Below are 14,384 nucleotides of genomic sequence, written 5' to 3'. Positions count from 1 at the left end.
GCAGGCTATTAGCTAAGTGCTACTCTTCACTTCTTTCAAGCTAACAATTTCCATGTCCATTCAATCAACTTATACTTCTTTTCTTGTTCCTTTTTAAACCTCTATCTTCCATCTGAGTTCAAAGACCATTCTGTCTTATACCTAATTACCTCTAAAGCTATACCGGTTTAATTCTGCAGCATACCAGGTTAAGCTGCTGCTTGGGATACCTACATTCCATTTCAGAGTGCCTGTTTGAGTTTATTCTACTCTGCTTCCAATTCAGATTCCCCCTAATGTACCTGGGAAGGCACTGGATGATGTCCCAAGTAGTTGGGTCCCTGTCCCTCTTGTGGGAGACTTGGATGGAGCTCTGGGCAACTGGCTTTAGCCTGGCCCACCCTGGCTGTTGCAAGATTTGGGGAGGGAATCAAGAATGGAAGATTTCTCTTTCTCTCTGCCTCTCCTGTCACTCTACTGTTCAAATAAATAAAGCTTTTAAATAAATAAAAAGGAGGCCCAGAACAAATTAACTTCTGAAAATGGAACATATAATTCTAACACAAGAGCTTTGCACAGTGGCAGTATCGCAACCAGTGAGCTTTATCAGAGGTGCAATTAATGCTAATAATTACCTGGCTTCAGCTCCTGACACCAGCTTCTTGCTAAGGTAGAACCAGGGAGGCAGCCAGTGATGGCTCAAGTAATCAGGTTCCTGCCACCCACATGGGAGACCTGGACTGAGTTCCTGGTACTCAGCTTCAGACTGCCCAGTCTCAGCCACTGCAGGAATCTGGGGAGCATTCACGTGTTCTGTATCTCTGTCTCTCTACATTTCCTTGTTTCTATGTCTATCACATAAAATTTCTATGAAAAAAGACTAATTTATTTATTTTAAAGATAGAATTACAGAGACAGAAGGAGAGAGATATCCACTGGTTTACTTCCCAAATGGCTGAAACGGCCAGGCCTGGGCCAAGCTGAAGCTAGCAGCTAAGAGCTTCTTCTGGTCTCCCACGTGGGTGGTAGGGGCCTACGCACTTGAGCCATCTCTGGAGCCCCAGCACGCACACCAGTACAGAGCTGGATTGGAAGTGGAGCAGCTGGGACTCAAACCAGCACTCATGGGATGCTGGTATGGCAGGCCACAACTTAATCAGTTGCATAACCATGACAGCCCCAAGAACATTATTTTCAAAAAAATTGCAAAACATGGTGCCAGCGTTGTGGCATAGCGGGTAAAAGCCACTGTGCCACCAGGTCCCATATGGGCAACAGTTCAAGTCCCGGCTGCTCCACTTCCAATCCAGCTCCCTGCTAATGGCCTGGGAAAGCAGTGGAGGAAGGCTTGGGCCCCTGCCATCTATGTGGGAGACCCAGAGGAAGCTCCTGGCTTCGGTCTGGCCCAGTCCCAGCTGTTGCAGCCATCTGGGGAATGACCCCGCAGATAGAAGATTTCTGTCTCTCCCTCTCTCTCTGTAACTCTCTCAAATAAATAAATCTTTAAAAATGTTACAAAAAAAGTTTCCTTAAAACACTTCAGAATCAGAAAAAAACTAACTGAAGCCTTGCTTCCTCCCACCAAAGCAAATCAAAAGCACAACAAACAGCAATTTTACACTTAAAAATACTGGTTTAACATGGAAAAAATTCAAACTGTAGTAGGATCAAGAGTGATTTCAATTTGCCTTAAAAAATTATTATTTTCTTTTTTTTACTATTACTGGATTTTTTTGTGCAATAGTTAAAATTAGGGTTAAGGAATACTTACCCTTCGGTCAGCTGCTACAAGTCTAAATTCGTGTAATAACTTCCCAAAAAAAGATCTTTGTGGTTTTCGAAAGAGATGAATTGTCCCCTTTAAAAACAAAATACATACAAGTCAGCATTCAAGTAACTACTGTTCTGCAGAGGTCCTGGGATGTGATACAGTAGTAACAACAACTAGCACAGACTGAGCAGTCAACACCTGCCAAGCACTTACCCTATATTCTTGCATGTATGTATTGATTTACAACAGCCCTATGAGGAAGAAACAATGCTTTCTAAAGTTGTCCAAAGTCATACTGATAGTAAACAGCTAAGAAGGAATTCAAATGAAGGCCCACACTCTATTATAAATGGATAAGGCAAAGTGAAACAAAACGGTATGCCAAGGAGCTCTATTAAGAAAAAATACTACTACAGTTATGGTTAAAGCCACACACACAAAAGTTCTGGCAACTATTATTACAGTCAAACTCCTGTGGTTCTCTCTGGGGCTTTCAAAGTGTATGACACCCTCACTAGTGTCTGTGCCCCTGCTGGGGCACAGTATGGGACCAGCACGGAAAGGGCTTAGCTGAATTACAGTGAGAAAGGAAATCAAGTGGCAACTACATGGGACTCCCCACCAACATGTAGCAAAACAAGTGGGGAGCCTTAGCAAAATGGAGAGCTCAAGCTCAAATGAGAGACTATACTACTTCTAATAAAGGCAGTATCCAGGGACCAGCACTGTGGGTTAGAAGGTTAAGCTGCCTCCTGCAGTGCCAGCATACCATATGGGCACCAGTTTGAGTCCTGGCTGCTCCATTTCGGATCTAGTTCCTCCATTTCCAATCCACCTCCCTGCTAATGTGCCTGGGAAGGCAGCAGAAGACAGTCCAAGTCCTTGGGCCCCTGCCACCCATGTGGGAGACTGGGAACCTCGGCTTGGTCCAGCACTAGCCATAGTGGCCATCTGGGGAGTAGACCAGAGGATGGAAGATGTCTCTCTCGCCTCTCTGTTATCTCTGCCTTTCAAATGAATACATAAATCTTGTCAAAACAAACAAACAAAAAATAAAGGCAGTATCCAGTATCAGTGCGAGAAAATATGAGCTAGTCAATAAATAATCCAGTAAGGGGCCAGCACCGTGGCTCAGTAGGCTAATCCTCCGCCTTGCGGCGCCGGCACACCGGGTTCTAGTCCCGGTCGGGGCACCGATCCTGTCCCGGTTGCCCCTCTTCTCCAGGCCAGCTCTCTGCTGTGGCCAGGGAGTGCAGTGGAGGATGGCCCAAGTGCTTGGGCCCTGCACCCCATGGGAGACCAGGAGAAGCACCTGGCTCCTGCCATCGGATCAGCACGTTGCGCTGGCCGCAGCGCGCCTACCGCGGCAGCCATTGGAGGGTGAACCAATGGCAAAAAGGAAGACCTTTCTCTCTGTCTCCCTCTACTGTCCACTCTGCCTGTCAAAAAAATAAAAAATAAAAATAAAAAAATTAAAAAAATTAAAAAAAAAAAACAAAACAAAAAAAAAGAAAAAAATAATAAATAATCCAGTAAGTGTAATGTTGCATCCTTCCTAAATTCCTTACTTTATTATTTGAAAAATATAAAACTATAAAGTACTTCTAAAAAGTAAATATGTATAATTTAAAAATACTGGAGCTGGAGAGAACTTTCTTAATAAATATAAAAACAAGAAGCTATAAAGAGAAACAGTTAACTATATACTACATATTTCCGTATGGGATTATAATACCCTAAAGGAAAAAAAGAAAGAAAAACACTAGGAAAGAAGAATTGTGGAAAAACCTGTAATTCATGATGAACAACTTGCCAATTTCTCTATCCACAGTGCTTCTACAAACTAAAAGACAAATGACTCAATTAAGAGCTGTATATTGAGGGGCCAGCGTTGTGGCACAGCAGGTTAAGCTGCTGCCTGCAGTGCCGGCATCCCATACTGGCACATTTTCAAGTCCCAGCTACTCAAGTTCGGATCCAGCTCCTTGCTGATGGCCTGGGAAAGCAGCAGAGGATGGCATACGTACTTGGGCCCCTGCACCCATGTTAGAGACCCATTAGAAGCTCCTTGCTCCTGGCTTTAACTTGGCCCAGCCCTGGCCATTGCAGCCATTTGGAGAATGAAGCAGCAGATGGAAGAAAATTTTTTTTTTCTCTCGCTGTCTCTTCCTCTCTTTAACTCTTTCAAATAAATAAAAAATAATTTTTTAAAAAGGCATTAGAAGCATAATTTTTATATCCAAATAAAGACCAGTGTATGTGTTAACCTAAGGTTCTTTTATTTTTTTGTTTAAAGATTTATTTATTTATTTGAAAGTCAGAGTTACACAGAGAGAGGAGAGGCAGAGAAAGGTCTTCCATCTGCTGGTTCACTCCGCAGATGGCTGCAACAGCCGGAGCTGCCCTGATCCGAAGCCAGGAGCCAGAAGCTTCTTCCAAGTCTCCCATGTGGGTACAGAGGCCCAAGAACTTGTGCCATCTTCTACTGCTTTCCCAGGCCATAGCAGAGAGCTAAATCAAAAGTGGAGCAGCCGGGTCTTGAACCGGCGCTCATATGGGATGCCGGTGCTTCAGGGCAGGGCGTCAATCACAGGGCAGGGCGACAATCACAGCATCAGCCCAAACCCTAAGGTTTTGCTAAGCTAGTCCAGTTTAAAAGAAACAATTCTGGGGCTAGTGCTGTGGTGCAGCGGGTAAAGCCGCCGCCTGCGGTGCCAGCATCCTATATGGGTGCCAGTTTGAGTCCCGGCTGCTCCACTTCCAATCCAGCTCTCTGCTATGGCCTGGGAAGGCAGTAGAAGATGGTCCAGGTTCTTGGGCCCCTTCACCTGTGTGGGCAACCCAGAGGAAGGCTCCAGCCATTGAGCCACTTGGGGAGTGAGCCAGCAGGTGAAAGACCTCTCTCACTCTGCCTCTCCTCTCTCTGTGTAACTCTTTCAAATAAATAAATAAATCTTTAAAAGACACACACACAAAAAAATACTATTTTCATTTGAGATGTTATTAGTGTTAATTGAAATATTCTTTCCTTAAAGAACTGTGGGAGGGGGCATTTTTCTTGGTCCCAAAGATAAACTGTGCTTAGTACTGCTGTTGTCCCTGACTACCAGCCCACAAGTCGAGAGAATTAGCAAGGTTCTTAAAAGGCAGAGGGACATTTCTGATGGCCATCTTGATATTGAAAATAAAACAAAAATACTAATGGTCATAAGTTTCCAAAATTGTTATTTGCTCTCCCTACCAGGATAAACTCCAAATTTTACAACCTGAAATTTTTATCTTTGAACCACTTAGCCTGTTCCTTCCAATCTTACCTCACTTCAGAGAGAAATCTTGAACTCCACCCAAACTGGACTACCCCTTGACTCATGATCACATCTCTCTTGAGTACAAAGGCCAGAACTGTCTCATCCAAGCTCCACTAGCCCTGCAACAGCCTCTTTCCTTATATAAGTGAGAGAAATGAATATTAGATTAAGGTTATTAGAATAGGGCTAAAAAGTTTCATGCCTCACCCCCCACATTAAGCCTTCCAAGATCATTTTCATTTGTGGTACTGATAATGTAGTTGACCATAGGATTGCCTTTATCTTATTATCTTGACTTGTATGGTTTTTTTAAATTAACTTTTTTAAAAAAGATTTATTTATTTATTTGAAAGTCAGAGTTACAGAGAGAGGAGAGGCAGAAAGAGAGAGAATGTCTTCCATCCGATGGTTCATTCCCCAGATGGTTGCAATGGCTGGAGCTCTGCCAATCCGAAGCCAGGAGCCAAGAGATTCCTCTGGGTCTCCCACGCAGGCACAGGGGCCCAAGCACTTGGGCCATCTTCTACTGCTTTCCCAGGCCACAGCAGAGAGCTGGATTGGAAGAGGAGCAGCCGGGACTAGAACTGGCGCCCATATGGGATGCTGGCACTTCATGCCAGGCGTTAACCCAATGCACCACAGCCCCGGCCTCTAAATTAACTTCATAACTGGTAAGGACAAATTGTCTTTACATGTTCTAAGAAAGCATGGTTATACACATTGCATGTCCTTAATACATAACACATGAATGACTCAAGAAACCGTTTTCCTACTAACCTTTAAAAACAAAAAAGTTAAAGGGCCGGAGCAGTGGCCTTGTGGGCTAAGCCTCTGCCTGTGGCACTGGCATCCCATATGGGCACTGGTTCATGTCCCAGCTGCTCCTCTTCCAATCCAGTTCTCTGCTTATGGCCTGGGAAAGCAATAGAAGATGGCCCTGCCCACATAGGAGACCCAGAAGAAGCACCTAGCTCTAGCCGTTGCAGACATTTGGGGACTGTACCAGAGGATGGAAGACGTCTCTGTCTCTCCCTCTCTCTGTCTGTAACTCTACCTCTCAAAAAAATAAAATAAAAATATTTTTTAAAAAAGTTAAATGCTATTTTCACTGTATTATTTTTTAAAGATTTATTTTAAGATTTATTTATTGTATTGAAAAGTCAGTTACACAGAGAAGGAGAGAAAGAAGTCTTTTTTTTAAAAAAAGATTTATTTATTGATTTGAAAGAGTTACAAAAAGAGAGAAAGAGAGGCAGAGAGAGAGAGAGGTCTTTCATCTGCTGGCTCCCTCCCCAACTGGCTGCAATGGCTGGAGCTGCGCCGATCTGAAGCCAGGAGCTTCTTCCGGGTCTCCCATGTGGTGCAGGGGCCCAAGGACTTGGGCCATCTTCTACTGCCTTTCCAGGCCTTAGCAGAGAGCAGGATTGGAAGTGGAGCAGCTGGGACTCAAACCAGCACTCATATGGGATGCCAGCACTGCAGGTGGTGGCTTTACCCACTCCACCACAGCAGCTCCTCCCTATATTATTATTATTTTTTTTATTTTTGACAAGCAGAGTGGACAGTGAGAGAAAGAGAGACAGAGACAAAGGTCTTCCTTTGCCGTTGGTTCACCCTCCAATGGCCACTGCGGCCGGCACGCTGCGGCCAGCGCACCGTGCTGATCCGAAGCCAGAAGCCAGGTGCTTCTCCTGGTCTCCCATGGGGTGCAGGGCCCAAGCACTTGGGCCATCCTCCACTGCACTCCCAGGCCATAGCAGAGCTGGCCTGGAAGAGGGGCAACTGGGACAGAATCCAGCGCCCCGACTGGGACTAGAACCTTGTGTGCCGGTGCTGCAAGGCGGAGGATTAGCCTGTTGAGCCATGGCGCCAGCAAACTCCCTATATTATTAATACTAATTTTTCAAGCAGAAGAATGTGGTACCATAGCTTATTCAGTGTTTTAGAAAATAGATATTTATTGAAAAATTTCCCCAGACTAGCCTTTACAGAACACTAGGAATACTAGAGTCAAATATGCAGGTCCTGCTCCCAAGGAGCTTACAGACTAGGAAGTGAGAACACAAGTAAACACACAACTTCAAAGTCCTGTGGCAGGGGCTACATGTTAATCACAGAGACACATGGAATCCGAATGTAACTATCAAATTAAAGCTGTGAGTTAATGAAGTTGTATAAACTGAAAAATCTCTGAATTTTAATCATTTCTTATCCCTCCACCTTCAGATCCCGAAGACAAGTGTTTTGGGCCAGGGTAGGTTTTCATGATATATAAGCACTTTGTGATGCTTTATGTGACAAAACTGTGGCTTATCTATTTTATTTTTTTAAGATTTATTTATTTATTTTACAGGCAGAGTTAGAGAGAGAGAGGGGGAGAGAGGTCTTCCATCCACTGGTGTACTCCTCAAATAGCTGCAATGGCCAGGGCTGGGCTGATCCGAAGCCAGGAGCTAGGAACTTTATCCAGGTCTCCCAATTGGGTACAGGGGCCCAAGCAGCTGGGCCATCTTCTACTGCTTTCCCAGGCCATTAGCAGGGAGCTGGACTGGAAGAGGAGCAGCCAGGACTTGAACCAGTGCCCAGATGGGATGCCTGTGCTACAGGAGGATGCTTAACCTGCTATATACCACAGCACTGGCCCCAGTTGCTTACCTATTTAAAAAAAAAAAAAAAAGCGTAAAGTGAGGCTGACATTGTGGCACAACAGATTAAGCCAGTGCTTGCAATTCCAGTGTCCCATACTGGAGTGTGGGTTTGAGTCTTAACTTCCCTACTTCTGATCCAGCACCCTGACAATGTGCCTGGGAAAACAGGCAGAAGTAGCCCAAGTACTTGGGCCCCTGCCACTCATATGGGAGACCCAGATGTAGTTCCTGGCTCCAGGCTTTGGTCTGGCCAACCTCAGGCCATTTGGGGAGTGAATTATCAGATGGCAGCACTCTCTCTTTGTGTGTCACTCTGCCTTTCAAAAAAATTAATTGAAAGGGAAAAAAAGCATCATCAACGTATAAAAGAGAAGCACATAACAAGGTATTTGGACCTTGGGGTTAGGCTTATGAAAAAGAATTAGGGAGGGGCCAGCACTGTGGCTTAGCGGGTAAAGCCTCCACCTGAATACCAGCATCCCATATGGGCCCCTTGTGTCCTGGCTGCTCCACTTCTGATCCAACTCTCTGCTATGGCCTGGGAAAGCAGTAGAAGATGGCCCAGGTGCTTGGGCCCCTGCTCCCACATGGGAGACCCTGAAGAAGCTCCTGGCTTCGGATCGGCACAGCTCCAGCCGTTGTGGCCAATTGGGGAGTGAACCAGCAGATTGGAAGACCTCTCTCTCTCTCTCTGCCTCTCCTTCTCTGTGTAACTCTTTCAAGTAAATAAATAAATCTGAAGAGGAGGGGAGAAGGGGAGGGGAGAAGGGGAGGGGAGGGGAGGGGAGAAGGGGAGGGGAGGGGAGGAGAATTAAGGACCTGTAAGTTATACTGATAAATATGGGTAAAAATTAGGTTCAAAGGCCATACAGTAAGATCAGCAAGCCACTGAGTGAGTGTGCGTGTGTGTGCGTGTGGGGGGTGGGGTGGGGTGGGGTGGGGTGGTTATGTAAAACATAGGCTGTAAAGGCCAGAAGCTTCACTATGGATGGCTCTGTATCATATGTTGACTAGCATTTGTCTACAGGAAAAAAAAAATTAAGCAAGGTAATGACGTGAGCAAATTGTAGAAATTAACTCCAGCTACACAACAGTGAGGGTGTTAAATAAAAGCACAGCTGAAGGTTACACAGCCATAGCCAAAAGCAAAACAAGACAGAAAAACAAGGTAAACTTTCACCCATTTTATGTGCATGAATTTACACATTTTCTGTGTGCATAAGAACTACAGAAAACTGCAAAAAAAAAAAAATGAGGTACACTGATAAGAAACTTTCTTGACTGTTTCCACTGAATGACAACCGCTTAGGCACAGAAATGTAGTCCCTTTCTCATTTGCAGGCTTTTATTAAGAGCACCATGAGAGGCCGGTGCTGTGCCGAAATGGATAAAGCCACTGCCTGCAGTGCCAGCATCCCATATAGGCGCCAGTTCTAGTCCCAGCTGGTCCACTTCTGATCCAGCTCCCTGCTAATGTGCCTGAGAAAGCAGCAGAAGATGGCCCAAATACCTGGGTCCCTAAAGCCATAAAATACGTTAATTCCTTTAAACGAAATCTAGAGAAAATACCACGTCTCAGTGACCACAGCGTAAGCAGGGATCTTCCCCTGGTTCCTGCAAACAGCGGTAGGGCGCTCGACAACACCCGACGTTCTGCAGCCACTGCTTACGGAACCTGCCACTCGATAAAGCCAAGCTGCCGAGGGAGCCGTCCGCCTTAAATCGATCCTCCAGCCTATGTCCCGGCGGCTCCAGCCATCACGGCTGTCCGGCTGTCGTGCTGGTGAACCTGTTTTCAGACTGCAGTCGCTGACGCCAGCCGACTTTTACTTCTACATCACGGAACTCTCGCCCGGGGGAAGCCCTAAACGCGCCCGCAGCTGAAGGCCGGGAGCCCGAGCGGCAAAGGGCCGGGGGGAATCGGGCTCTGGGGGGAACCTTTGGGGAGACAGCCGCTCCTCCTGGGGAGCCCCGACCGCCACGACGACGACCTCCGTGCTGCGCAGCTCAGGGACTGTCAGGCCACTTCGGGATGGGACACGTTACGTGGAACCCCCGAGGACAGAAACCCTAAACCCTCACGCAACTCACCATGATAAGGAGCCGCACAGCTCCCGCCGGAAGACGCTCTGGAGGTTCGTTTTTCCCAGTGCGGAAGGGGTGGGGCATCAGGGACCGATTGGCTGCGGGAGACTCCGGGGCGGAAGTGCGTGTCCCGACTCCAGGCCACGCCCCCTTCCCGGCTACCTCTGCGCTCTATAGAGGCGAGGCAGCGGCTAGAGCGGCTTGAAGGTGTTTGGTAGCCGGAAGAGGAGTTTGCGTTAACGGAAGCACTTTTACCTGTATTGTGTGATTTAGCCTTATGAATTAGATAATAGTCCCGTTTCCCAAGTGAGGAAGCGAAAAGATTAAGAAATTTGCCTGGGTTCATCTTGTTTGCCGTAGTTGACTTTGAAGGCTGACCAATTACGGAGTACCGTGATCTACTTCCCAAAATCCTAAGTTGCTCATTAAAGTTAATTTTATTATAGAAGTATTGTCGGAACCAGCTATGTGGCCTAGCAGGTTAAGCCCTGCATCCCTTCAGAGCACCAGTTCCAGTCCGGGCAGCTCCACTTCCCAGCCGGCTATCCGCTGTTGCGCCTGGGAAGGCAGTGGAAGAAGGCCCAAGTGCTGGGACTCCCGCACCCACGTGGGAGGCCGAGGTGGAGCTCCAGGTTCCTGGTTGTGCCCTAATCCAGCTCGAGACTTAAACTGCAATGACTGGGCTGGGCCAGGCCAGGCCAAAGCCATGATCCAGGAGCTTCTTCGGGTCTCCCACGTGGGTGCAGGGGCCCAAGCGTGCGGGCCACGTTCCACTGCTTTCCCAGGAACTTTAGCAGGGAGCTGCATCCAAAGTGGAGCAGCCAGGACTCAAACTGGCGCCCATATGGGATGCTGGCACTACAGGCCGTGGCTTTAACCCACTGCACCACAGTGCCACTCCCTGAAGAAAAAATTGATTTTTAAAAATGAGAAGACTAAACACCAAGTAGTCCATAGTCAGCTTTAATTCATTTAATGAGCCTTCAAAATAAAATTCTGATTGAAAGCCAGTCCCTCTCAAAGATTTTGTAAATCTGCAATTTTCTCTTTCTATTCAACTGTACCTGTTGTAAAAGAGATCTTTTCTTCAGAGTTTTCTTCAGTAAAGCAAAAATCACAGTGTAAACTTACTAGAGGGGGCCTGTGCTGTGGTGCAGCAGGCAACAGCCCTGGCCTGCAGCCCCAGCGGGAGTCCCGGCTGCTCCACTTCTGATCCAGCTCTCTGCTATGGCCTGGGAAAACAGTGGAGGATGGCCCAAGTCCTTGGCCCCTACACCTACGTGGGAGACCCGGAAGAAGCTCCTGGCTCCTGGCTTCAGATCAGCTCTGACAATTGCAATCATTTGGGGAGTGAACCAGCAGATGGAAGACCTCTCTCTCTCTCTCAAGCTCTACTTCACTCTGTAACTATAACAAATAAATCTTAAAAAAAAAAATACCTTACCAGAGCAGAAGTCAGATTTACAGACATTAAATGAAATCCCAGCTCTAGAGCCCCAGCTTTGGCTCCTGACTCCAGCTTCCCGCTGGTGCAGATCCTGGGAGGCAGCCAGGGATGGCTCAGGTGACTGGGCTCCTGCTACCCACATGGGAGGCCTGGATTCAGTTTCTGGTTCTGGTCTTCAGTCCTGCCCAGTCTGGGCATGGAGAGTGAATGATTGGAACCCTCTTCCTCCTTTCTCTGGCTTCTCAAAAAAAAAAAAAAAAAAAATTTAGTTCACAAGATGCATCTGCAGGATGCAACCACCCCAATATAGCTTCCTGCCTGTGTTCTAAATTCAGTGCAAACATGAGTTATCCTGAGTGTCCAGCGCTGCCTGATGTTGAGGCCTGGGCCAGGTCTGGACTCATCCTGCACCCTGGCTCTTCCATTCTTCTATTCCACCCACGGAAAGAGCACCTTCTTCCTGGTCATGAGGGAGAGCTGAGCACACAGAAAATGGCACCTTCAGGGAGGGCTGTGAGAAAGAGCAGTAAAGGTTTCATACTAGATATGCTCTGGAAAGCTGTCCCAAGGATGTCAGGAACTTCCAGCACACGCGAGGGGTCTGCTGGGCTGGGATGCTGTTCGGTCTCAAGCGGTCAGGGGACAGACTGCCGGGGAAGCGGGTGCTGCACCTGGCCTGGAAGCAGCCCCTGTCCAGGATGCTGTGGGACCCAGAGCACCCCTCCCTGGTGGGGAGATACTTTGAAACCAAACATCTCATTCCGCATCAAACATTTTCCCAGAAGTTTTATTTATTTGAAAGGCAGGATGGGAGCAAAAGCAAGGGTGACTAAAATCTTCCACCTGATAGTTCATTTGTTGGCTCCCAGGACCATTAGCAGGAAGCCAGATAGAAAGGAGGTGGGACTTAACCCCAAGCAAGGCTTGACCAACTGTACAAGGACCACCACTCAGCACACTTATAATTTCTGCATGTATGCATTTATATTGCTACATGAGTTCATGATTTATTGTCTGACATATAATTGTTCCAAATTTGTCCAGTGGTAGCCCCTTCAACCTGGTTTGTGTCACTTCAAATCATCATTCTTTTTTTTTGACAGGCAGAGTGGACAGTGATAGAGAGAGAGAAAGGTCTTCCTTTGCCGTTGGTTCACCCCCCCAGTGGCCGCTGCGGACGGTGCACAGCGCTGATCTGAAACCAGGAGCCAGGTGCTTTTCCTGGTCTCCCTTGCTGGTGCAGGGCCCAAAGACTTGGGCCATCCTCCACTGCCTTCCCGGGCCACAGCAGGGAGCTGGACTGGAAGAGGAGCAACTGGGACAGAATCCGGCACCCCGACCGGGACTAGAACCTGGGATGCCGGCGCCGCAGGTGGAGGATTAGCGTATTGAGCCGCGGTGCCGGCCAAGTCATCATTCTTTTAAACCGTTTTCTGGCACAAGATTCTCCAGGCTCATCTTTTATTTTCCTTGCCCATGCCTGGACTTAGCCATTTCCTCACGGAGTCTCGTTACCTCTCATGTGCTCCCTGTGTCCACCCTCACAAGTCCTCCAACACGAGTGTAAGTCTCAACCCACCTGATGTTATTTGATGACGCAGTCTTTGAGAGGAACTTTAGGGTAGATGATAGTGACAGCAGTACCCTGGTCATGGTATTCATGCTGTTTAAGACACCAGATTTTGTGCTTTTTCTGCCATGTAAGAATACAGCCTTCTAGTGGTGGCCACCTGGAAGCCTTGAAGACAGCCCTCAACAGAAACCAAATTAGCCAGTTCTTTGATCTTGCACTTCATAGCTCCTGGCACTATGAGAATAAATCTAAGCCATCCCAGACTATGGTATTTTAAAAAATATTTTAAAATATTATTTGAAAAGCAGAGACAGACATCTTCCATCTGCTGGTTTACCCCCAAATACCTGTAACAGCCAGGACTTGCCTAGGCCAAGGCCAAGAGACTGGGACTCAATCCTATATGGGTGGCAGGGACCCAAGTAGCCATCCCCTGCTGCCTTCCAGGAGCACATTAGCAGGTAGCTGGAATTGGAAGCAGAGAATCCAATATGAGATGTGGTCATCCCAACGGACATCTCAATTGCTGGCCAAACACCCAACCTCAAACTACGGTATCCTGCAGGCTTCTAGTTCAACCTTTCCTTTGCTGTGTCTTTGTGGAAAGCCCACCCAATGAAAATTTTCCTTTCCAGAAATTATACATTTCACTTCAGATTTTTTTCATTACCAGATTTTCCTTTGTGTTGGTAATTTTTAGCCATTGAAAATCTCAAACTGTTGTCTCTTTTCCTGTAAAATATAACACATTTCAAAGCTCTTTAAAAATCATTCTGTACATTCCAATAGAAAGGTCATCCCTGCATCATTTCCAGTTTCCTATTCTCATTTTTTTTTCACATGCTTAGTAATGGTTACTATGTACTGGACTTTGGTTTACATTATGAAGACTCTGGATTGTTTTCTTCTGAAGAATGTTGTTCTGGCTTCAAATTATAAATGGAAAACCTCGATGCCGTGAAGGTTTGATTTCAAGCTTTGTTACACTGACTTTTCCATTTTGTCATTAGTTTAAGAATGTCAGTGCTAACACGTCCTTTCTGGATTTCAATGAGAATTTACTCAACTCCTCTTAGTGGAACTTGAATTTCAAACTCTGTATCCTCAAGCAGCTACTTTTTTTTGGCTGGTTTCCCTTAAATATCACATTGTACATGTTCAATTTCTGAATCCACCAAGGCTCTTAATGCAGATTTTGGGCCTGTCTGCTCTCTGAAGCCTCCTCAAGATTTCCAGCTGTTCTAGAAGCCCGATGACTGCTCATCCTAGCCAGATTGCCCCATTCTACTGCAATTCCTAAGTGAATTATACAAACTGGAAATTTCCCTACAGGCTGCAATCAGTTAATGTGAATCTCTTCTAATTCTCACACAGGATTTTGCACAGTTCCCGCCTGGCTTGGGTTGCTCTCCAGTCCTCTAATCATTGCTTTTTACATTTCTCCAAGAGCTTCTACCTGTTAGTGTCAATAAGTCAGTCAGATACAAGGTACTCCCTTTCTCATTATCAAACTGCAACCCCTGAAATATCAAGTTTTAAATTAAAACAAAACAAAACAAAACTAAAGACGAAA

At 46.5% G+C, this 14,384-nt stretch overlaps 1 protein-coding gene across 2 annotated transcripts in view; it reads right to left on the bottom strand.

Moving 5' to 3' along the window:
* The window catches only part of SLC30A6 (solute carrier family 30 member 6), a 45,439-nt gene extending 35,563 nt beyond the window's left edge, over window positions 1–9,876 (bottom strand). For both annotated transcript variants that reach the window (XM_062209221.1, XM_062209222.1), the window contains exons 1-2: window positions 9,798–9,876; window positions 1,751–1,837 (exon numbers count right to left, since the gene is read on the bottom strand). In XM_062209221.1, coding sequence (XP_062065205.1) covers window positions 1,751–1,837; window positions 9,798–9,875 — 165 coding nt within the window. In that variant the 5' untranslated portion in view covers window position 9,876. The remainder of the gene's footprint in view (window positions 1–1,750; window positions 1,838–9,797) is intronic.
* Between the last annotated feature and the right edge of the window lie 4,508 nt (window positions 9,877–14,384).

Source organism: Lepus europaeus, chromosome 13 (assembly GCF_033115175.1).
Source record: "Lepus europaeus isolate LE1 chromosome 13, mLepTim1.pri, whole genome shotgun sequence".
Lineage (NCBI taxonomy): Eukaryota > Metazoa > Chordata > Mammalia > Lagomorpha > Leporidae > Lepus > Lepus europaeus.
Note: the sequence above shows the minus strand (reverse complement) of the source record. Positions and strands in the feature narration are given on the sequence as shown.